Source organism: Manis javanica, chromosome 11 (genome assembly GCF_040802235.1).
Source record: "Manis javanica isolate MJ-LG chromosome 11, MJ_LKY, whole genome shotgun sequence".
In the NCBI taxonomy this organism is placed as follows: Eukaryota; Metazoa; Chordata; class Mammalia; order Pholidota; family Manidae; genus Manis; species Manis javanica.
In genome coordinates, this window is record NC_133166.1 from 13,313,982 (window position 1) to 13,338,994 (window position 25,013).

The 25,013-nt window shown below is 37.6% G+C and overlaps 1 protein-coding gene across 5 annotated transcripts in view; it reads left to right on the plus strand.

Moving 5' to 3' along the window:
• The window catches only part of PRCP (prolylcarboxypeptidase), a 65,517-nt gene extending 45,487 nt beyond the window's left edge, over positions 1 to 20,030 (plus strand). For all 5 annotated transcript variants that reach the window (XM_017673567.3, XM_037010591.2, XM_017673569.3 and 2 more), the window contains 3 exons: positions 8,298 to 8,462; positions 9,172 to 9,359; positions 19,277 to 20,030. In XM_017673567.3, the coding sequence (XP_017529056.3) occupies positions 8,298 to 8,462; positions 9,172 to 9,359; positions 19,277 to 19,493 (570 nt within the window). In that variant the 3' untranslated portion in view covers positions 19,494 to 20,030. The remainder of the gene's footprint in view (positions 1 to 8,297; positions 8,463 to 9,171; positions 9,360 to 19,276) is intronic.
• The last annotated feature ends 4,983 nt before the right edge of the window (positions 20,031 to 25,013 follow it).

The following is a 25,013-nucleotide window of genomic DNA, read 5'->3' on the forward strand; positions in this document are numbered from 1 at the left end:
AAATTCTGTGGGAAATAGAGGTATAATCCTGGCTGAATGAAGAGGAAATGTAAGGTCAACTAAGAGGTGGTAGAAGTTGGATTTGAATTGGGTCTACCATTATCCAGAATTTATGATCTTCTACCACATTGCACTGGATTAGGAGAGAACTTGACTGAAGGTTTAGGTAGATATGCTGGCCACCGTGTGGCAACTATCAGATTTAACTCAGTACTCTGTAAAAAGTGAGAACTAATTACATTTGCATCTTTAGACCCACTTGAAAAATAGATGAGCTGTCAGATGATAAAAACTTACAGGGAATTCCCTTGTTATTTAGAACAGAGTTTGGCAAACTATCTGTAAAGAACTGAAAGTAAATATTTTGGCTTTGTGGGCCATACTATTTCTGTCACTCATTCAGCTCTGCAGTTTTAGCAAAGTAGCCATAGGCATATGTTTATTTATACAACAGGCAGTGGGTTGGATTTGGCCTGGGAGCTGTAGTTTGTTAACCCTGATTTAGAAAAAAGAGCCAGAAGAATACAGCTTTTTAGTGTTTGTTTGCTTATTTGGAATAGTAAGAACTCTTAACTTTGGTTTATTCCATTTATTTAATGTTCCTTTTGAGATATTTTGCTGTTGAGACTTAAATGTAAATAAATATTCTATCTTTTCTCTCTCCTAAATAATCACTCAAAATTAGTAGATACATCTCAAATATTTTGTCATCTGTTTCTGATTTAGCACAACCTTTCTTTCATCTTTTTACAAGTATGTTACAAAAGTTTATTTTTAAAGCAAGATAACTTGTGTCTTTGCCCCATAGTCGCCTTTTACTTCTTTTATCTGGGACTAGTTCTTATCATTCTCTTCCGTTATTTCTTACTGACTTTATCCTTTCTTTTGACATGTTAAGGAATTCTTTATTGCTTGTAATATATTTATGATTCTGTTTTCCTGCCTACACCCCACCAAAAATAATCTCTTTGCCTCTTACTTGAGAAATTTTCATTGCCTCTTTCTATTTTCATCCTGATTGCTGAATTTTTCCACTACATGTTTCCCTCTCAAACTTTTAGCTTCAGATCACTTTCTTTCACTGTTCATTCTTTTCTCCTTTCTTGACCCCCTCTCTGTTCTCCCAGCCCCCTAATCCTTGGAACATTACCCAGTTGGGGACCGTCTCTCACTTGGATAGTTCCATTTAACCATGACTCCTCCTCCCTCTGATACACTTCCTCCTTTTTAAAGGGCTGACAAACAGCTGTACTTTTCAGGGTCTGTAACTCAGGCTTGGAACAGTGAGGTAGTATATAACAGTTAAGTTACGAAAAAAAGCAGGTGATTTCGCCTGGACCTTGTATGTTTCTGAAGGATCCATAGGCAGTGATGAGTGCCATTTTCTGTGTCAACCAAAGTATCATTCTTTTTAATTCGCCTTTGAGCTTTGTACACTCAGACTCCATTTGCTTTTGTTTACTGTTAACAGAAGCTGCAACATTCATGCAGAAATAATCATGGATTTGGCTGATAGAATACAAGGAAGAAGAGAAAAGGGAAATAGAAAACCCCTCTGTCATTTGACTGCTCTCAGCATAAAAACTACTAGATCTCTTAGCTTAAAGAGCAGTTTTTAAGAATACTTTATTTTGGAATTATTTTTTGGCTGATAACTCACCAAATCTTATGGCTTAGCCTTCCGAGCATGCAAATAGATATAGTGAAATAATAAGATGTAAGATGAAAAATCTCTTCCGTTTGTCTTGGTGTTTGATAATGTATGCGACCTCTCTGGGTGGTTTAAGCGGTTTAGGTGCATTCTATGAAAAGGGAGCTTTTAATGACAAAACTAATGTGATTATCTGAGTGAGTGTGAGAGAGGTATTGAAGTCTTAGAGAAAGAAAATCTGTTAGAGAAGCTGAATGTATCTGCTTAATCCTTTCTCTAATGTGGATGGACCATACTCTTAGAAGAGGTTGGTCTCTCTTTTTTTTTTTTTTAACTTTCTTTCTCTTATTCAAATGCTTATCCTCATAGGTAAAGGGACACTTAGAGCTTTTAAACAAATCATTATCTTTATTTCTCTGGTGTGCATAGAGTCAAAGAGCAGAACTTAAATATTTGGGTACAGAGCTGATTAGTTTGGTACTAAGGTCGGATGTTCTACCATCTCCATAATTTCTTCACTCTCTAAAACCAGAATAATTAGAATGGACTTCTAATGCTCTTGAGGTTTTTCTTGAATGTTCACTTTTGTTCTAGGAAGTAAAAAATGAATTTAGTCTGTCCATTTCATGTGTTCATTCTTCAGCCTCGTATTACTCTACTGTTTTACAGCTTTCTTTTTGCTGTTGCATAATAAAAAAGTATGATTTTTATATTGCCACTGAATCCATTCTATTTAAGTTTTTAACTAAAACAAATAAACTTAGAAAAATATAAAAGTAATCTAAGTTTAAAAAACTGTTTAAAAAATTAAGCGTGAGACTTAAGAGTATGTTTAGGCACTGTTTGTGGTGCTGTTTCTTCTTACACTAACTTAAAGTTGAGTATATACAGTGTTGGTGGTTACAAACAAGCTGCAGCGGGAGTCTGCATGTGAATCCCCGCTCAGCCACTTCCTGGGCTCTGTGACTTCGGGCAAGTTTCTTTTTCTTTTTCTTTTTTTTATTTGTGAAGCATCATTGATATACATTCTTATGAAGGTTTCACATGAAAAACAATGTGGTTACTACATTCACCCATATTATCAAGTACCTCCCACACCCCATGGAAGTCCCTGTCCATCAGTGTAGTAAGATGCCACAGAGTCACTACTTGTCTTCTCTGAGCTACACTGTCTTCCCTGTGACCTCCCACCCCCACACACCATGTGTACCTACCGATCATAATTCTCCTCTTTGGGCAAGTTTCTTAACTTCTTTATATGCTTTAGTTTCCTCATAATTAAAATGAGGATAATAGTAACTGTAATGTTTATTAAGGTTATGAGGATTTAATGGTGTATAAGTAAGCACTAAATTGATGCTAGTTATATAATAATAACAGTAGTTATTATTATTATATAATATCATGAAGACAGATTATTATACCAGGACTTGGTGGTCAAGTAGATTCAGAACTTATATTGAGTTTTTAAATTGTGTATCTGTAGCCAGACCCCTCTGAGCTTGTTTTTTCTTCTCTGTGAAATAGGGGTGGTCCTTATATGTTTCTCCCTAGGTCACTGTAGGGGAAAGTACCTGACCTCAAGGAATATTTATTAGTTGTACTAGTAGCATCAGCTCTAGTTGCCTTCATATCAGTGACTTATGGCATTAGTAGAAATGCTGTGCCTTATGTAGAAGTTGTTTAGAAGAATCTGTTTACTAGTGTCCACAAAACAAATAGAAGGCATAGATCAGGGGCTACCCAAGTGTTGGGTATTTGGGATGGAAGTGGTTGGCAAGGACTCTTCCCTTGTCTGATTAGATCACAGACCCTAAGTGAACAGTCAGCAGGCTAACTGCTTTTGCCCTTATCAGCTGGGTAATATCTGCAAATTATTAGGCTTAAGCTGAAGTATTATATGAGGATGAACCAAATATGTTGATATTTGACTATGTTTGACTTATAAGCACGACCATTTTGAATGGTTCAACTTAACATTTATGGAAGTGTTTTGTACAGCCTGCAGATTTTCAATAAAAGTATATGAATATCCCCTTTTGAATTACAAGATTCTTTGAATAAGCATGGGAATACTGCTAAGGTTTTACTAGTATGACTTCAATATTTTTTTCGAAAGCTTCATTCATTCTTTGCTTCCTTTGTTAAGGAAGTGCACAGAGATATATAGAGATTGTGTTTTCTGTGCTAGAGGATGATACTTGGAATCACAGAATCTTTGAGTTAGAAAGGAACTTTAGTTAATTCAAAGTAATAAAAATCCCTTTGTGAATTTTCAGATATTTTACAAAAAAAAATTAAGTGATATTTATCAGGTCTTCCATCTCATATGCTGTGTAAAATTATATATTTGTACTTTTTTCTATAAGGCAATTTGGCAAGATATAGCAAAGGCCTTAAAAATATTTATTTCCTTTGAACCAACAATCTCTCAGCATTTATCTCAAGGAAGCAATTAAGGATATATGTAAGTATTTCCTCCTAAGGGTATTTATTGTAGCTGTATTTGTAATAATGAAAGATTGAGAATGATACAGATGAGCAGTGGTAGGGTTGATTCAACTATTTCTCTACTCCCCATCCTTGTTGCTCTCCTCTGGATTTTCTCATGTTGGTCAGTGTCCTTCTTAATCTGTGGTGCTTGGAAATGGACCCAGTACTCCAAGAGTATCCTGACCTCACAGAGGACAGTGGGCCCAGGATTGCCCAGGATTGCCCTAATCTGCACATGGCATTTCTATTAGCAGAGGCCAAGTGTTTCTGACCATGATGTTCTTTTCTGTAACTGGGGCTGCGGAAACCCAAGTATTGTCAGTTGGAGCTGGTCCCCAGCCATGATTGTATCTTTTAGGGAGTCACAGTAACTGCTGTTTGCCGAGATGACTATTCATGGGAATGCCTTTTCTTTGCCTGACAGAGGCCCAGTATTCTAGCTCTGAGAAGGGATCTGATGCCAGCATGTGAGTCACACTCACTTGCTATTGTTCCTTTCCAGAGTTTAGGTCACTCGTTGCACATCAGCACCCCTTTTTCCCTGCTGAGCTTGCATTGTCACCCTACCTTATCGACCAGAGTTTGAACTTACGCTCTTCTTTGTGTTCCACGGGCCCACTCTAGTTTTTTTTTTTCAATCTTATCATTAATATACAATCACATGAGCAACATTGTGGTTACTAGATTCCCCCCATTATCAAGTCCCCACCACATACCCCATTACAGTCACTGCCCATCAGCATAGTAAGATGTTATTAAGTCACTACTTGTCTTCTCTGTGCTATACTGCCTTACCTGTGCCCCCTACCACCACATGATGTATGCTAATCATAATGTCCCTTAATCCCCTTATCCCTCCCTTCTGACCCATCCTCCCCAGTCCCTTTCCCTTTGGTAACTGTTAGTCCATTCGTGGGTTCTGTGAGTCTGCTGCTGTTTTGTTCCTTCAGTTTTTGCTTTGTTGTTATACTCCACAGATGAGTGAAATCATTTGGTACTTGTCTTTCTCCGCCTGGCTTATTTCACTGAGCATAATACCCTCTAGCTCCATCCATGTTGTTGCAAATCGTAGGATTTGTTTTCTTCTTATGGCTGAATAATATTCCATTGTGTATATGTACCACATCTTCTTTCTCCATTTATCTACTGATGGACACTTAGGTTACTTCTGTGTCTTGGGTATTATAAATAGTGCTGTGATAAACATAGGGGTGCATATGTCTTTTTGAATCTGTGATTCTGTTTTCTTAGGCTAAATTCCTAGGAGTAGAATTCCTGGGTCAAGTGGTATTTCTATTTTTCATTTTTTGAGGTACCTTCATACTGCTTTCCACAATGGTTGAACCAATTTACATTCCCCCCAGCAGTGTAGGAGGGTTCCCCTTTCTCCACATCCTCGCCAGCATTTGTTGTTTGTCTTTTGGATGTTGGCCATCCTAACTGGTGTGAGGTGATCATTGTGGTTTTAATTTGTATTTCTCTGATGATTAGCAATGTGGAGCATCTTTTCATTTGCCTGTTGGCCATCTCAATTTCTTCTTTGGAGAAGTGTCTGTTCAGATCCGCTGCCCATTTCCCATTCTTTAGTTTTAATCTGCATTTTAAAGAGCTGAGTCCACTGTTGGTCTCCAGTTCAAGAAAAGAATGCTGATCAATTGTTGGCAATGGGTAATTTAATAAATTCTATGACTGGTTCTTGATTTCTGTATTTTCTTATATATTTCTGATTGGCATATTTCTGAGGAATACTTTCTGAGAAAAGTGCTGTGCAAATGTTAGATGTTTCTCAATTTACCATGAATAATCAAGTGTTTTCATAATAGTAAAATACTGTTTAGTCTTTTTCCCTCAATTTGGCATTTCCTTATTGCTTTAGGTTCAATAGGTTTGTGAAGTTCTCAGTTTAGCTCAGTTCTGTTTCTTTATGTACAACTGCAACTCTGGTGAACCTTATTCTTATGGCCTCATAGTTACTTTTTAAGGTATATCAAATTGTTTAGACATTTTCATTTCTGACTTTCTCACATGCAGTATTTCTAAGAACTTAATGGGAATAGTTCCTACTCTCACTTCCACTTGGGAAGTGACATTACAGTTGAGCATCTATGAGCATGTTAAAGGCTCTAAAAATCCTGCAGTCAAAAAGACTATTCATATTTGCTAATACAACATTTCCTGAAATTATTTGACTTTGAAGCCTTTTTTTCACAAAGTACCATTTAACATTCCTTAGAAATACTGTTGTGCAGAATACATGTGGGGAGAGGCATTAAATTTTCTTTATGATTAATTTCCTCTTCTTTTCAAGTTTCCCTTTTCTTTGAGGAAAGTGTTGCTGAAAGCTGGTCCTAGGCAGAGCTGCAGTGAGAGGCTGGCTTTACTTGCAGTTGCTCCCCTCCTCTCTCAGTGCCTCCTTTCCTGACTGGGGAGCACATCCCCAGCCTAGGACCTGTCGCTCCCGCGCCCAGACTCTCTCTCTGAAATGGGGTAACTGGGCTCTTCTCTCCTAGCTCTTCCTTCTCTGGACTTATCTCTCTCTCCCTCTCTCTCATTTAATTACAACTTGCTGTTATATATGTATCTTTTCCATATAAAATGAGAAAGGGCCAGACCTGAATTAATGTCGAGATATTAATAGAGGGTGTAAGCTTAATGTATTTTCCTTGCCATTGAGACTGTTTACAGTTTACATGGGGATACTTTCTAGACTGTGTAGAATAATGGATAAGATACATTATTTCATAACCAGAGAGACCTACAGTTGAATCTAAGTCCTAACATTTCCTCGCTGGGTGACCTTGAATAAAGTGATTTAACCTAAGAATCAGTTTCTTCATGTAAATAGTAGAAATAATATATCTGATAGGATTATTTTAGAATTAAATGATGTAATGGTTATAAACCCAAAGCTCTATAATTAGTGCTATTGTTATTCAGCTATGATTCCATTGCCTTGTTTACCCCAAACATATTGTTGTGAAAAATTTAAAACAAAGTTGAAATAACTGGACAGTGAACACCCCTAACTGTAACAGTTAAACTCTATAAATAATATTTTGCTGTATTTATCACGTATATATCTACCTTTCCATCCCTATAACTATCCTTCATTCCATCTTATTTTAAAAATGCGTTTCAAAGTAAGTTGCAGAGATTAGTACACTTCCTCCTGAATGCTTCAGTTTTAATATCAGTAACTAGTATTCAATATTTGTTCATAATTTTTTTAGATAAAATTTACATACAGGGAAATGCACAAATTTTAAGTGTGCTGTTTGTTGTATAATCTAGACTCCTACAAAGATAAGGAATATTTCCATAGCCCTGAAAGTTCCCTATGCCCCCATCTAGTCATTCCTGGCTTTACTCCCAACTGCAAGTATTACCTGTGATTTTTAGCACTACTTTTAGGTACTTATTATCATCTAATGCTTTGAGTATTTGGGATCTGGGGAGATGTGTGATAATGCTTCTTATCACATCACAGAATTTGTCGGTTGGTGTAGGATTTCCATAAAAAAATTTTTTCATTTTCATAAAAATGTAGTCATTCAGCAAACATTTAATTTTCATACCGTGCTGAGTGCTGAGGGAGATTTTTTGGAACCAAATGAGTACAGTACAGCATTGCAGGGGCTCTGACAAAAGTAGGCACAGGGTATAGTGCAGACACAAAGAAAGGAGTGATTTAGTTCTCCCCAACCTGAGGGCATAAGCAACGAAGGCCTCACATAGGAGATGATGCTTGAGCTGAGTGAGGACTGTGGATGAGCCAGGCATTAGTGGTGTGGGAGAGTATGAAAAAGTCATTTCTGGGTGAGCCCAGGCAAAGAGGAGGGAAAGGGCTTGGTGTGGTGAAATGGTTTTGCCAGGCTGGAACAGAGGCTACAGAAAGTGAAGCTAGAGTGACCAGTGGGGAGGACTTCACCTACCAAACAAGTAGCTTGGGTTTACTGCTGTAGCTTGGGAAAAATTTTAAAGGTCTATTCATTTATGAAGGGATTATATGCAAGAGAGAGAAATTGTCAGGCAATGTAGTTAGATACTGAAGATGGTTTTGTGATCAAAGCAAAATTGTATTTCTCTGTTTAATTAAATTATGATTTTTTATTTATATTCTGACCCTTCTCCCTTTATCTCCCTAAAATAACAGGTAGTGTGCCAGTATTTGAAAGATCCCAATGTATCTGATTTACAGCTGTTACAGAACATTTTCCAAGCTCTGAATGTATATTACAATTATTCAGGCCAAGTGAGATGCCTGAATATGTCTGAGACAGCAACTGGCAATCTAGGATCCCTGGGTTGGAGCTATCAAGTAAGTGTATATAATTTCCCCAAGTGGGACTTACTTTTCACTGAATGGTTGTGCTGTAATAGAGAATTGACACAATTTTGTCACCTAACCTGGATCCAAATTTGGGCTCCCTTACCTTCCACTGTGAGACCATGGATAAGTTTCCCCATTCATTCATTCATTCATTCATTCATTCATTCATTCATTCATGTGTTTAGTCATCACCAAATATATTCTGAGTATTTACCACATGGTAGGCACCCTTCTATGCTCCAAAAAATACAAAGACAAATAAGACATTTCACCTTCAAATACAGCTTGGCGGAAAAGAGGTAACTAACCTAGCATTAATGATAAGTCCTATGAAGAGAGCATTTTATGGACACAGAAAAGAAGGAGAGTCTAACTTTCTGAGCCTTTCTGTTCCTTCATCTGTACAAGACTTAAAAATAAAGTTTCTCTCCAGAGTTGTTTTGAAAATTAAATGTAGTAGTAGATGTGAAAGAAAGCAGTTTACAAAGAAGGAATATATAGCCCTAACTTCTGTGACTTGTAGGCCAAGCCTTTCCAGGAATAATGGGAGATGGTATGGAATAGAGATGATAAAGAGCAAGGGCTCTGGACCCAGATTGCCTGAGTTCAAAGCCTGGCTTGCTGCTTGACTTTGGACAATTTCACTCTTTGTGCCTGCTTTTCTCATTGGATTCTCTCCTGGTTTGCTTTTTTTCAGGCCTGCACAGAAATGGTCATGCCCTTTTGTAGTAATGGTATTGATGACATGTTTGAACCTCACTCGTGGGACTTGAAAGAATTTTCTGATGACTGTTTTAGACAGTGGGGGGTAAGACCTAGGCCCTCCTGGATCACCGCTGTGTATGGAGGCAAAAACATCAGTTCACATACAAACATCATTTTTAGGTGAGTTTTTGCTGGTCCAAAGAAAAGCTTTGTTTGATGAGGACGTTTGTGGAATAGCTGAGGAAACAAACAGGAAAATATTGACGTGATAAAAAGTATACAACAGTAGTATCCATCGTATTTTCCTTGAAAGACAGGATGCCAAGAGGAGATAGGTTTTATGCACCATTGCCAACATGTTTAAGGCTTAAAAACAATAGCAACAGCATTAAAATATAAAAAAAAACCCTCTTCAGAACAAAGTGAACAAAATCTGTTGTTAATTTGTCTTGCTATTGTTATTAATGATAATAAAAATTTTTCAGTATTTATCCAAGAAACACTTCAGAAGTGCCCATTCTGTTCTATTCCAGGCACTATATGAGGCACTTTAAATAAATTACCTAACTGACTCCTCACAACAACCCTGTGTAATAGTTGCTATGGTACCTTTTTTTAAGGAGAGGAGGGTCACCTTGCTCAGGCCTTGCTGAAGCTTATCCAACTTTTTATAGTTACTAAGTGATAAAGCCAGATTTCAACCTTGGTTTGTCTGACTGCAAAACCTATGCATGTTTGTTCTTCTACATTACACTGCTCCTTCCCAAGTGACAGATGTCAGAGTTAATTGAGTAGACTGTATATCTGATTGTGACTTTACAGTTTTCAAGTTTTGGCTTCAACATTAGGTTGTCAGCTATTAAGATAGCAACCATTTAATCAAAAAATTTCCCCAAACTGAAAAAAGAAAGGAGGATTACAATTAGCACGTATAATGTAGGAGGAGGCACAGGGAGGGCTGTGCAACACAGAGAAGATGAGTAGTGATTCTACAGCTCTTACTACGCTGATGGACAGTGACTGAAATGGGTTTGCGGGGGTGGGGGACTTGGTGAAGGGGGGAACCTAGTAAACATAATGTTCCTCATGTAATTGTAGATTAATGATACCAAAATAAAAAATAAATAAAAAAATTTCCCCTAACTGCCTGAAAATAGTAGAGATACCTTACATACTTCTTAACCTGAGGCTATTGTTTAAATTATAAATGTCACTCTTTTACAAGCTGTTTTAAACAAGAGTCAAATTTGGCCTTAGGGACATGGCCAACAGCTATTTGAAATGAGGAGTGCTGATCTGATTAAAGGATCATCCCTAACTTAGGGCACTGGGCTCTGCCCACTTTGCAAAAGAGCCTTATTGGATTCATGTTCTTTTTTCACCCAGCAGGGTACCTACGCAAAATGAAAGATGAGGTGCTTTAGTGAAAAACATTTAAAAAAGTAATTTCTTTAAATTTTGCTCCTTGTCCTCAGTAGAATTCTTCCAAACTATACTCTTCAGATCAGCCTTATAAAGTGACAGTTGAATAAATACATAGGTTTCGTTATAGAGAGAGTATTTAAAGAACTGTGCCATGTTAGGTTTTTTGAAATCAGGAATATGTGAAAGACTGGGGACAGAAAACAGCTTAAATACAAACCTTGGGTCTGTAAGCTCATCTTCGTTCCCTCAGAGAAGGAAGTACTTTGTGTCAATTTCTTGTTTTTCTTTAGGAGCTTATCTCCATGTAATATGTATATGGATTTCTCTAGCATGCTGACATTTTCAGCTCATCCTTCCTTAATTTGACTTTACAAAGCTGAAGTTCAAGTTGAACTGTAAAGTGGTAAATCCTTATATGAAGGTTTTAATATAAATGTAGGTTTGGCTCTATACATTGTTCTTTTTTATTGGATTCCATTGTAGATGAGTACTTTAGTTATCCGTTTGCCCTTTTATATTATTTTCCTCAGGCTATCAAAATGACAGTTATCATTGTCATCATTGGGAGAGGGGACAGGTTTTGTGAGAAAAGTTTGGGGAATAAAACTTAAAGCCAGTTAGGTGAAAATTAGAGCTCAGCATTAGAAACTTTTCATTATCAGAAAGGCCTTTATAACAGCTGTGCAAAGAAAGGTACAATGAACTGTCTTAAATAAAATTACTTAAGCTCTTTGATCTTCAGTTTTCTTTTCTGTAAAATGAGAATAACCCCCCCACCCCCAGAGTTGTTGAGATGATTAAGAGTTAGCCCAGTGAAGCATTTGGCCCAGATCTGACAAATATATATGCTCAAAAAAATACTTGTTCAATGAATAAATGGAATTATATCCTCTGTCTTGCACCTTACGTTCTATCCACAGGGAACTATTTGTCCTTGAATGTCCTTTCTCTCCCCTTCATCTTTTTCTCCTTTCTTGAGATATAGGTGACCTCCAAAAAGAGCCTTGTCTCATTCCTCCAGGGAGGTCAGGTTTCCCTACCCACTTAGCTCCCCTAGGGCCTGTTACTTAGCCTTTGTGTAGAAATTATCTGTTTCTGTCTGCCCCATGTGATTGTGAACCTTGCAATGGTGGAGAGTCTGTCTTAATCATCTGTGTGCCTTTAGCACCTGCTCTAGTGACTGACACATAAGGGTCCCAATAAATGCATGTTTTGGTAAGGATAAGGAGTGAAATACAAAGCTCAGGAAGGGTTCACAGGCCTGTGAAAGTTTAAAGGCAGGTATTATGTGATGATATTGGTTTATCTTTCTACTTTTAAGAAGAAATCTTTTTTATATGTTGCTACATGTGAAAAGTCCAGTGTAAAAATTTTTAAGTCATTTAAAAATTTAAAATTCTCCTGCTTTTCTGAAGAAAGCACATTCCCAAAGTAAAGGAGCAGCCTTGGGTGTCTCTGTTCTTTCTACTTAGTGGCTATCCGCTAGAAAGTGTTTCTGGTTGATGAGTGAGGAAATATCCACGGAACAATGGGTAGAGTATCTTTATGTTCCTGCTTCTCTCTTTAAGTCACCTCACATTAACCCAAATGTGACCATTTTTCTGACTGGAAGGTTCAGTCTGTAATTGTTTTGTTACAAGAGACAGGTTCTTAGTCTTGTCGCAAGAAAAAATTCAAGAATAGACGCAAAGGTGGCTGAGCTTCATGAATTTATTGGAAGAAAATAATTTGAAGAGAAGCAAAAGTACAAGCTTGAGAGTTGAGCAGAGCAGATTAGAGGAGGTCTCATTGAGGATGCGTAGGGAGCTTTTTTATGTAAAGGAAGATGACTATTTACTATATGGGAATAGGTTTCAAAGGGAACTGGCAGGAGTCTTCTCAGAATTTAGGCTTACTCCACCTTCAGGCTGGGTGGGCGAGTTTTTGACTACATTTGGTTCTCATTGGACTGTCATTGTACTGGGAGGTATGATCTTTACAATGGTAATGAGTGTATATGTATTTTGGGGTGAAGTTTGGGGCAACTTCTTCTCCATATTGGAACCAGCCAGCTTTGGCTGGTCCCTTATCTACAGTGTCACTCCACACTTCCCTTGAAGACAGTGTACATGGAGTATGTAGAATATAAGTAAACAGTGCACTGAAGTCCATTCCCATCCACTGCCCCCTACCCACCCTCCCTCTGCCCCAACACCCCTGCCTGCTCTGCTCACATCTGGCTGTCTACCTCCCCTGACTATTGGATTGGAGATTTGCCAGTGAAAAACTTGGGCTTTAAAGTCTGGGAGACCTGGGTGCCAGTCCTCACAGAGTTAGCTGTAGCCTAATGCAAATTGCCAATTTATGTAAATTAGAAATAATGACTACCTAATGGTTACTTTAAGGGGTGGATAGATTATCACACAAGTAAGCACCAGGAGGGCAAAGATTTTATCTGTTCACTGCAGACACATAGTGTCTTTTTAGTGCTTGACACGTAATAGGCATTCAGTAAACATTTGTTGAATAAATGAGGACTTAATAAATAGTAGTCTTAATAGTCTGTTTCAGCAATTTTTTTTTATTCCTAGTTTGTTAGTTTTGTTAGAAGGATTTATATTTTTCCTAACTCCCAACTAGTAAGAAGTTATTTAAATAACTGAACAGTCATGTTCAGTTATTTAAATATAAATCCAAAAAGGAGTCTTGAGGAACTAGATAGTTTAACATAATTTCTCAGGAAAATTAATTGTTGCCAGCACTTAAATGAGTCTCATTGTTGGGAATTTTATCCGGGCATAAAGATTCTCTCACGAAAGCCATTTATTTATTTTTTTGTAAATTTCCCAGTGACTGGTTTAACTTTCACGTGTCTAGGACCAAGAAATTCAAGTCCATGTGCATCTTAGGTCTCTCAGCAACTCTAAACACTGTTGCTAAGCCACTGGGCTGATTCAGATGACCTTTTAAATCAAACGCAGTTTGCTTATTATGTGGCTATTGGGATGGCTTTTTTGTTTTGCAAATAACGGAGAGTTTCCTATCTGGGTTGGTCCCGTCAAATTGGAATAATGATAAAGGCTATTTGTTCACTTAAGAGAATCCAACTCCTTGTGCAGTTTACTTTAAAAATTTATCTGGCAGTTGAAAATGAAGGCTATTTTGCATGTCAGTTTTCCCTTTTGCTTTAAACAAAACCAACAGTGCACATTTTTATAGTGATTTTTTTTTTAATAATGTTATTAAGTTGCAGTTGAATTAGTTTTTTTTAAAGTGTGGTGAGAATAGAATGGGGTTAAAATTGCATTTCAAACACATATTTAATATATGTGCTCGTCTTATTTAATTTGTGGATTTACCTAGAAAATGTTGATTGCACTAATTGGACTAGTTTTCTGGCCAAATTTCTATGAGAAATGCTTTCACATCCCTTTTCATGATTCACTTACCTCTCAGAAGTATTAACACTTCTCATGTTTACAAAATATGATAATACAATAACACTATATTTGTGTAATATTTTATAGGGTATACCTTACTCCCATATATATTATTTTACTTGGGCCTCACAATATTATCATTTTTTTTTTGGTAATACAGGTGGGAGTTGAGGTTCATGACTTTTACCCAGAGTCATGGGCTACTAAGTGTATAAAATCTAGATCTGCTAACTTAGTTCATTGTTCTTACTACTACTATACATAGCTGATGGTCATTCTATGTATTTATATTAATCATTCCCATGTGAAAAATGGGAATCTACTCTGCTTTCCCATGTGAAAAATACTGAAGTGATTTACATGTTCTTGAACTTGCATACATGTATTTATAGATCTCTGTAGGGTATCTGGTACAAGGTCACAAACAACTAGACACTGACATTCTTTTTTCATCCATTTAATAAATATTTGTTTGGCTTCTACTCTATGCTAGGTCTGGTTCTTGACACTACAGGTACAGTAAAACAAAATGGACAAAAATCTGCCCTCATGGAGTTCTAGTTTGAGAGATAGGTAATAAACAAGACAGTACCTATACATACATTAGGAGATAAATGCTAAGGAAAAAAATAAAGCAGGGAAGAGTGCTATGAAATGCCGGGGGAAGGTTTGAAAGTTTAGATGAAAGTGACCAAGGAAGATCTCACCAAGGGGTGACTTGAAAAATGATCTGGAGGAAGGAGCTAACCATGAGGTTGGTGGGGATAAACATTCCAAACAGGAATAAGCAAGGGCAGTGGCCTTGAGAGAGAAATATCCCAGCTTGTCCTCTGCCGGGTACATTAAAGAAGTCAGGGTGGCTGGAGTGGAGTTAATGAGGAAGAGGGTAGCAGGATATGAAACCGGAGACAGCAGAGGGCCCACATCATGGAGAGACTTGTAGGTGCTTGTGAGGACTTTGGTTTTTACTCTGAAGGAGATGGGAAAACTTGGGACCTTTTTGAGCAGAGGAGTAACATAATCTGAGTCAGATTTTAACAAGATCAAATTGGCTGCTGTATTGATAGTTAGATTGCAAAGAGACAAGAGTAGAAGCAGGAAGATCAGTTAAAAAGCTATTCAGGCTAGAGATAATGGTGACTTGTACCAGAGTGATGGCAGTGAGGTGGTGAGAACTGTTTAAATTCTGGGTATATTTGAAGACATAGCTGATAGGATTATTTGACAGATGGGTATGAAAGAAAAATTAATGAGTGACACCAAATTTTTTTACCTGAGCAACTAGAAGGATAGGATTGCCAATAACAGAAAATGGCAAGACAGTGGGAAGGGCTAATTTGGAGTTAAGAATTATCAAAAGCTGGAGTTAATACCAGGGAACAGTTTAGTTTATGATAGCATCAAGAATAAAATACTTAGAAGTAAGTTCAACAGAGGAAGTGCAAGCACATACATTGAAAACTACAAAACGCTGATGAAAGAAATTAAAGATCTAAATAAATGGAAAGTCATCTCATGTTCTTGTAGAAGAGGTAATATTATTAAAATATGAGTACTCCCAAAATGGGGCATTATAATTAGCACACATAATGTAGTGGGGGTGACACGGGAAAGGCAGTAAATACAGAGAAGACAGGTAGTGATTCTACAGCATCTTATTATGCTGATGGACAGTGACTGTAATGGGGTATGTGGTGGGGAGTTGATAATGGGGGGTCTAGTAACCATAATGTTCAAGTAATTGTACATTAATGATATCAAAATAAAAATATATGTATCAGTACTCCAAAATTGATCTACAGATTCAATTTAATCCTCATAAAAAATCCCAGCTGCTTTTTTTTTCTTTTTTACAGAAATTAACAATCTGATCTTAAAATTCATATAAGAATAAAGGGACCCAGAATAGCCCAAACAGTCTTTACAAGGAAGAACATATTTAAAGAACTCATGCTTCCTGGTTTTAACCTTAAAAGCTACTATAATAATACAGTATGATACTGACATAAAGATAGACATATACATCAGTAGAAGAGAATTGACAGTTTTCAAGTCAACCCTGATATGTGTGTTCAACTGATTATTGACAAGAGTGCCAAGATAATTCATTGGGGAAAGAATAGATTTTTTTCAAGAAAGTGCTGAGAAAACTGGGTAGTACATGTAAAAGAATGAAGTTGGGTTCCTTATTTTATCATAGGAAAAAAGTTAACTTGAAATGGATCACATGATTTAATTAATAACCCAATATAAAAATGAGCAAGTATCTGAATGGCCATTTTTTCAAAGAAAAAACATATAAATGGTCAATCAGCACAGGAAAAAATGCTCAATACTATCAGTTTTTTGGGAAATGCAAATAAAAACCACAGTGAGATTCCATTTCAGACTAACATAAGATGGCTATAATCAAAAAGACAGATAATAAGTGATGGCGAGGATATAGATAAATTGGAACCTTTATATTTTGTTATTGGTAATATAAAATGGTGTGGCCATCTTAGAAAATAGTTTTGCCGTTCATCAAAAGGTAATGTCATCACATATCCCAGAAATTCCATACCTAGATACATGTCCAAGAGAAATGATAGCATGCAAAAACTTGTACATGAATTTTTATAGCAGCAATATTAACAATAGCCAAAAAGTGGAAACACAAACATGCATCTGATGAATGGATAAATAAAAAGTGGAATATCCATACAATGGAATATTATTTGGCAATAAAAAAGGAATGATGTGTGCATTCATCCGACTGGTTCCTGGAATTGCCATTGGAATGAAGAAGGAGATATCTAAGCTAGCCTGTGCATACAGTAAAATAACAAATTTGACTAGATCTATACTGTTGGAACTCAACCAAGAATTAGGAGAAGTGCAAGTTTCAGCGCTCCAAAATCTTGAGACTACAGACTATCTATTGTTAAAAGAACATAGGGATGTGAACAGTTGCCAGGAATGTGCTGTTTTAAATTGTTTGATTTTTCTCAAACTATTTAAATTCAGTTAGACAATATCCACCATATCACAGATAAGTTTTCACAAATGCTTAGGGTGCCTAATTGGTTTTCTTGGTTTCACTGGAGATGGCTGGTAATTGTAGGTCTACTTCGGTTATGTAACTGTATTCCTATTATGTTAATGCGTGTGTGCAATTTAATTAGTAGTTTAAAACCTATACATGCTTAAGTTACTCTACAAGAAGATATGTCAAAGAAATAACTAATCTTCCCATGTTTTCTTCTGTCTGCTACTTCTATAGCTTTTTTTTCTTCCTTCCTAATTACAACTCTTAAACAGAATTCGTGCCTCATATAGAAATTACCGAGTATCATAATTCTTCCAAGTGGTAAAGATACCTCAAGACAAATGCTGGGCATAAAACCCACAGAGCATAAATCTGCAAAGAAGTAAAAAGCTAACCTTTTCAAACAATATTGCTTCTCTCTCACTTACCAATTTTACATTTCCCTGTATGGCCCCGGAAGATGACTGGTTAGCCAGAGACGGGTAAGATTCCTCAAGGGAGGAACAACCTAAGACAGGCACAGTCGCAGGGGGGCCATCAGGTGAGAAATTGGGGATCAACAGAGGTGAGGCTTAGAACCTCACCCCCCCTGTTTTGAGAGAAATCTTCTGCATGCGTGGATATTTTGTTGCCCTTGTCTAGCTTGGATTAATACTTAGCCTATAGGCACACACCTGATCATCTACATTTGCTTTCTTACAGCACTAAACTATGTTTTCTACCTATTTGACCTGATTGTTTATAGTTCATAATGCGTGATCAAAACTGAAAGTTTCTGTGACGACTGCCCTTATACTGTTCACCATGTAAGAACTTATTCACTATATAAGAATTTGTACACCATGTAAGAACTTGTTCATTGTGCTTCAGAAGATCCGAAATTGATGAGAATTAGGCTTGGGGTGGATTAATGATTGTGCATTGAGTCCCCTGTACAGAATTTTATTGTTGTTAACTGTTACTAACCATTTGATCAATAAATATGAGAGATGCCCTCTCAAAAAAAAAAAAAGGAATGGTGTGCTGGTACATGCTGCAAAATGGATGGAACTTGAAAACATTATGCCAAAGTAAAAGGAGCCAGTAACAAAAGGCCACTTATTGTATAATTCCATCTATATGAAGTCTTCAGAATAGGCAAATCTGTAGAGATGGAGAGTAGAGTAGTGGTTGCCTTTGGCTGAAAGCAAGGGGATGTGGGGGAGGGAAATGGGGATCGACTGTCATTTTGTATGAGTTTCTTTTTTGGGTGATGAAATGTTCTAAAATTGATTGTGATGGTTGCAGAACTCTGAATATACTAAAAACCATTGGATTGTACATTTTAAATCAATGACTTTTGTGATTGATGAATTAATACTCAACAGAGCTGTTAAATATTACTAGTGATGCTGTCTGGGATTGTGTTTTTTTCTCAACTAAACAAAATAGCCTATTTCAAGGACTGATCCTGTTTACATCTGTAATGTGTGAACCAGCCAAGACTAAAAACCTAATGGCATTTCCTTCACTTTTAAAGCTAATGTAAAATGAGGATCTTTGAATAATGCCCAAATTTTCTTGATTCTAGAACCAGAGGAATTTTTTTAGTTCTACTATCTTATTTACATCCTATAATACATCCAATTAAACATTGTTCTAAGTGGAAAGTATTATTTTTTCTTAAAAAAAGAAACAGTTTTTTTTTTAAGAGCTAAGACATAATAAACGTTTTTAAACACAGGAGTTTTCCCTTATCACTTTGGTAGTTGGATCCTAGGAAAGAAGGAAACCATTATTGAGGGACTCATGTACCTGACACTTGTGCTTATTAAATACGTCCACATGTACCATCTGGTTTAACCCTTACAACAACTTTAAGAAGTAGGCCTTTTTATCTTTATTTTGCAGATGAAGAAACTGAGTCAGGTAACTTGTGTAAGGTCATACAGCTTTTGACTGATGAAGTCGAGATTGGAATTCTAAATTCCAGGTTCCAGTACCATCTGGGTTGATTTACAGGCACCACCTTCAGTCTCCTCTAGTCTTATTTCTTGTACATAGCTGCAGAAAAATTGTAAAACTCCATCTTAAAGCACCTTTCTGTATGACAGATCGTTGATCAAATCCCCCAGGTTAAAAGCTTGTCATTTTAGATGTTGAGCATATACTAGGTTTATCCTATTTTATCTGAGTATAGATATAAAAAACTAACAATCTTAATTTTTTTTCTTTCCCTCACGTAGCAATGGTGAACTAGACCCCTGGTCAGGAGGTGGAGTAACCAAGGATATCACCGACACCTTGGTTGCAGTCACCATCCCAGACGGGGCCCATCACCTAGATCTCCGAGCCAGCAATGCCTTTGATCCCACGACTGTGCTAGTAGCCCGCTCCTTCGAAGTTAGACACATGAAGCAATGGATCAGAGATTTCTATGCCAGTCTGACAAAGAAGCCCTAAGCAACTTCGGATAATTTTCAGTTCCTTCTTTAATGTTCATTCCGTCCACGTTCCCACGCACTTTGGTTTTCTATATGTAATTACTTTCCCTTGTTTATCATTAAATTTGACAGGGCAAAGGTTGAGATAGAAGAGAGGGTAACAGCAGTCATCCTACACCTCAGTTCCTTGCCATCTTTGTGCCACCTCCAGGAAGAATCTTTGTGACAGCTTTCCCACACCATCAGTGGCCCTCATAACTGGAGCAGAGTTCCTGACTGCCTTTCACAAGAGAGAGTCACTTCCTTTGTTTCTCTGCAAGCATGGATTTCTCTCTGCAAGCATGAATTCTCTTGGTTTTGAGGTTGAACTCTGGCCCATTTGTGACTTCCCACCTCTCCCCTCCCAAAAGGAAAAGCAGAAGATAGATAAAAGTGATGTAATTGCAGCTGGTAGGAAGGATGTTTGATGCCAATCCAGGAAATGGGAGCCATTTCTTTTGTACTTGATTTAATGACTTTGAACTGTGCTGTAAATAAAGAATGAGGCTGGACCTTATACCTGTGTGTTGCTTCTGAAGCACTCTCCAGCTGTTGGGAATGCCATGTGCACTGGGCTTGGCTGGTTTTGGAAGTCCTTTAATTTTTTCTCTTCTACTTGGCAGCTTTTCTCAGTTCTGGGATATTTGCTACTGTGGTACTGCCAGTAAGAAATCTGGCCTTTTTCTGCTCCATTTCTTTTTGTTTCTAAGGTCAGTTTTGTGGTAATTTGGTTACATTTTGCCAGTTTAGGAAAAAGACTTTTGCTTTTCCTTTCAGAGCTGAGCAAGCCTTTATTTGCTGTGGCAATACTTCAGTAAGAAGTCCTGAAAAATTGATGACTCGTCTATTTAGAATGTAGAATGTAGTTACGTTCAGCATTTTCATTTTTTAATTTTATTTTCTGGTGGTGGTTGCTGATGTGATTAAAGCCAGAAGTGTGGGGACACTGAGAGGCAGCTTCACGAGAACCCTTCTGCATGGCTTCCAAAAGACAAGCTGACTAATTCATGCAAGCAGCATATTTGACATTAATAAATGGCTGAGCCATTCCTATTTCCAAGGAGTTGGCTTCTTTCAAGCAGTTCTTACACTGAGACCTTTCTTCAGAAGAGCTTTTCTAGGATAACAAATAGGGTTGGATCAAAACCTTTCAGGGACACAGAGAGAGAGAGAGAGGCTAACAGTTTCTACTCTGTTGAAAGATTTCTTCCCCCTTGTTTTTATTTTCTCTCAATAAACTTTTTTCTTTACTCTGCCTTGGGAACATTTTCTGCCTTTTGAAAACTCTACCTTGATCTTGATCATTTCCAAAGCACTTATTTTAAGTGCAGATATAGAGTTCATTCTTGGGTGGGAGACTGAAATATTTTCCCTACTTTCTGTAGCATCTGGGAGATACAGAAAAATCTTTGTCTGGTTTCAGAAGCCTTCAGTTCTCATTGTGATGAGTTGTCTATCAAAGCATTTGGTCATTATTTTCATTTCAGTATCAGGGAAAAGTCTGCTGGGGTGGGAATTTAAGGGTCAAAACAATACTAGTTTTTATTCTTTGTTAACTAAAAAGTTATATAATGCAAGGTTTGTAGGCTTAACAGAGGATATTATTTATTTTAGATACTATTGATTTTAGGATATTTTCCTTGAAAACTTTGTATGTGTTTTAAAAATCTTTAAAATATTCTGCCATTTCATTTAATATTGATTGCTTGGATTAGTTGCACTTCTATAAAGAGAAAAATTGCCAAAAAATTACTTTTTATTTATGGTACTATAATTTGGTCTTAAATATGTTTTCTATGTACATTTCATGACAGCCACCTTAAATGAAGTTAGCTTAATGATAATATGCTAAAATTTAATTTTAAATTAAAAAAATTGGAACATCAAATGACCCCTATTATTTAAAACATTCCCATAATTAATAGATGATGCTTTCGAAAGACAGGGAAAGAGAGCTGAGTTGGGTGTTTCAGTTTGTTTTGTTTGTTTTCTGTTTTTGTTGCCTTAACTACCTGGAGTCATCAGGTAGAACTAAAGAAACTTAGGGATTTTTCTTAAGGAATCTGTAGAATCAAGAGATTATCCAGAGGAGTTGTTGTCTAGTCTAGTGTATTAGAAGGTGAAGGTGCCTCAGATTATCATCCAGTCCAACCCCATCATTTGTAGGTGATGGCACTGTGGCCTGGAAAGAAGGGACTTGTGTAAGGCCTCACAGTTAATTTCTGGTAGAACCAGGCTTTGAATCCAGTTTTTGTTTTTGTTTTTGGTTTTTTTTTTAATTGATATAATTTAATCTTTCTTTGGATTCAAACAATAAAACCTCACCAAACCAGCTTAAGCATAAAAGGGAATTTACTGAAAATATGCAGGAATATCTCCAGGACTTGGATAACTTGGAATCAGGAGGGAATGGAACCTGGGTCTGGAAAGTCATGCACAGTCAAGACTGCTACTTTCTGGTTCCTCTCGCTTTCTGCAGAGGTTGCCAGTTGTCAGACTGTGGATGAATTTTGTTCCTCGGATATTTATGGTTTGGCCCATGGTCCAAAATGCCTGTGTGCATCAGAATTACCTGAAGGGCTTGTTACAAACACTGATTTTTGAGCCTTACCCCAGGTTTTATAATATCTTGGGGATGGGTCCTGGGAAGTTGTATTCTAAAAAGTTCCCAGGTGATACTGGGGGATCATACTTTGAGAACTACTAGTTGAAAGAATTCTAAATTTGAATTTCTTCAGACAGGCATGCCCCATCAGTTCATCTCATTCCTGTAGTCTTGCCTGATCCCTTCTGACTGTGGGATCCCTGCCTAACACTTCTCTTCCCCGGGCTGCTTCCTTCTTTCTCTGCAGACCAAATTCCTATTCTCTGCTTGGCCAAAGCCCATGATGAGTTCTTCAAATGCTATCCTCAGGCCCTTGAAACTGCACCACCTCACAAACCCACAACTCGCAGGTGGTTAGGGAGGGACCAGGTCATAAAATCATGACTTCAGAGAGACACTATTTAAGATGGAGGGGGAGCAGTTCAGGTACCTCAGTATATATCTTATCACAGAGTGTTTCTTAGAACACAGACGTCCAACAAATGCCAATAACTTATGTAGTAGAAAGATCTATAGTTAAGCAAGTTCAGGAAATGATGGGTTAATCAAAGTTAAATAATTGTTTTTGTTTTTAATCTTTAAATTTGCATTGTGACTCTCCAAAATGCTAATCCAGAATGCAACTTTTCCTATTCTTTATTTATAGAGCATTTACAGGGCACAAGGCATACTGGAGCCTAGAGAAAACAATGGTGAAAAAATAATATCTGTTATAATAAGGTTTATATTCTAGTAAGAGAAAAACATGAAATGTCAAACTATACAATGAGTTGGTACAGTTGTAAGTGCTATGAAGAGTAGGGGCTACTAGGGCATTTACCAGGGAATCTGAGCTAGTCTGCAGGAATAAGAATGCTTTTTCAAGATGCATTTAGTTTTTCAAGATGTTTTAGTTGTGATCTAAATGATGACGGAAGCTGCATAGGAATAGGAATAGAGAAAACAGAATGTGCAAAAGTCCTGAATGTAGAATATTCAAGGAACTGGGAAAAGGCTACTGTAATAGGAGAGCTGATGATCACAGAAAACGTGACATGAAATCAGTCTGGAGATGTGGGCAGGGAGAAAGCTCATTCAAGTAGACCACAATAAAGAGGCATTATAAAGCACTGGAAACCATAGATGGTCCTTAATCAGGGAAGTGAGGTGAATGAGATTTTCTTTTAAAAAGGTCACTCTGGCTATAGAGTGGAGTATGCGTTGTAGGGGGCGAGCATGTGATGTAGGAGACCACTGTTGCAGTTGTCCAGGCTAGAGAAGAGGGTAGCTTTGACAAGGGTGGTGTAGACGGCAATGAGAAGTGGATGATGGGTTCTTTGTGAGGTATGATTTGGGCAGGTATTAAAGATGATTTCTGGCTTGTGCACTTGGACAGATGGTGGAGCCATACCTGGAAAGGGAGCACCTGAAGGTGACCAGGCTTGGCAGGAAGATTATGAGCTCGTTTTGTCAGGCTGAGTTTTATGTACTTTTGAACCAAGTGGAGCTAGCTATCAGGTAGGGCTGCTGAAAAGATCTGGAAATCTAGTCTGAGCTCGAGAACCAAGGTTAACAGATGGTAATCAAAGCATGGGATATGAGCTCAAAGATCTAGAGTCCAGGGAACATATTTCAGGAGCTACCATCATATACTACCTGCCATCATACATTCTTAGGTAAGTCCCAAGCATCCTAATTCTCCTGTAGCTGTAGTATCTGTGGCCCCACTGAGCCAGCCCACCATTTGAGCCCTGGTACAGCCTTTGCTTAAATTAGGTTTTACCTCTGCACTCATTTCCCATTCTTACCTGCCACTTTCCCTGTCCTAATACCCTGCAATTCAGCCACACCAAGCTTCCTGTTCTATAATACTTCTCTAAAATTCTTTTCTTACCATTAGTGTCTAATGTGTTTTCATGACAAACTTCTATGCACTTTTCAAAGACCAGATCAACTTGCTTACCTCCTCTGTGAAGTCTCAGCTTTCCCAAGGGAGGAGTTTCCTTATCTATGCTCTCACAGAACAAGGTCCGCACCTATCCTATCTGCCAAAATGTGAACTCTACCAGGTTACAGGTTGTCTTACTCATCTCTGCATCTCCAGTACTGTAAACAGTGCCTGGCCACCTCTAATTTAGTACACATAATTAGTACATAATTAGTACACTGGAATTACAGTATTTTGCTAAATGCTTTCACCCTCTTTTTAGGATGATCAAGGTTTCTAAGAGCAGAGACTATTTCTTACTACTAGTGATCAGCATCTAGTATGGCGTCTGGCAGCCAGGTCTCAGTAGACCCTCTGATACATTTCAGGGTGGAAATGCCATGCTTTCTATCCATCTTTCTGTACAGCCAGCCAGCCACCTCTCTCAGCTCATACGTGCTCATGTGATCTCTTACCGTGGGCTTCCCTAAGTTTTGGAAAGGGGAATCTCCTGGTATTCAATACCTTTAGAACTTGGACTTCTGATTTACCCTCTCTTCAACTGCATGGGCCCCTGGCTCCCTCTCTCACAGCCTGGCACTCACTGTCAGGGGAGCTGATTGTAACTCTGTCCTGATGTTAGGTGGGAAGAGAACACTGACTAGAAATAGCCGTTTAACTGAATAGATTTCTCAAGAGCCACTTTTCAATGCAAGGGGCCAAATTTAGAGCTGGTTCCAATAAATGTTGCTAACTAATGGAGATGGGAGGATGGAGGCTTACAATAGAGCAAGAAGGCCATCTTGGATTGTTTAGTTGTACATGTGTTTAACACGGCTAACATCTGTGATCAGAAACTCAGGCCTGGAGTATGAAAACTACTTGCTTAAAGTCACACCACTAACATGTTTATCATTTTCAAATTTTTGTCACACCTAGTTCTGAAAGGATTTTAGGTGATCTAAAGGTATACATTAAACACAGCATAA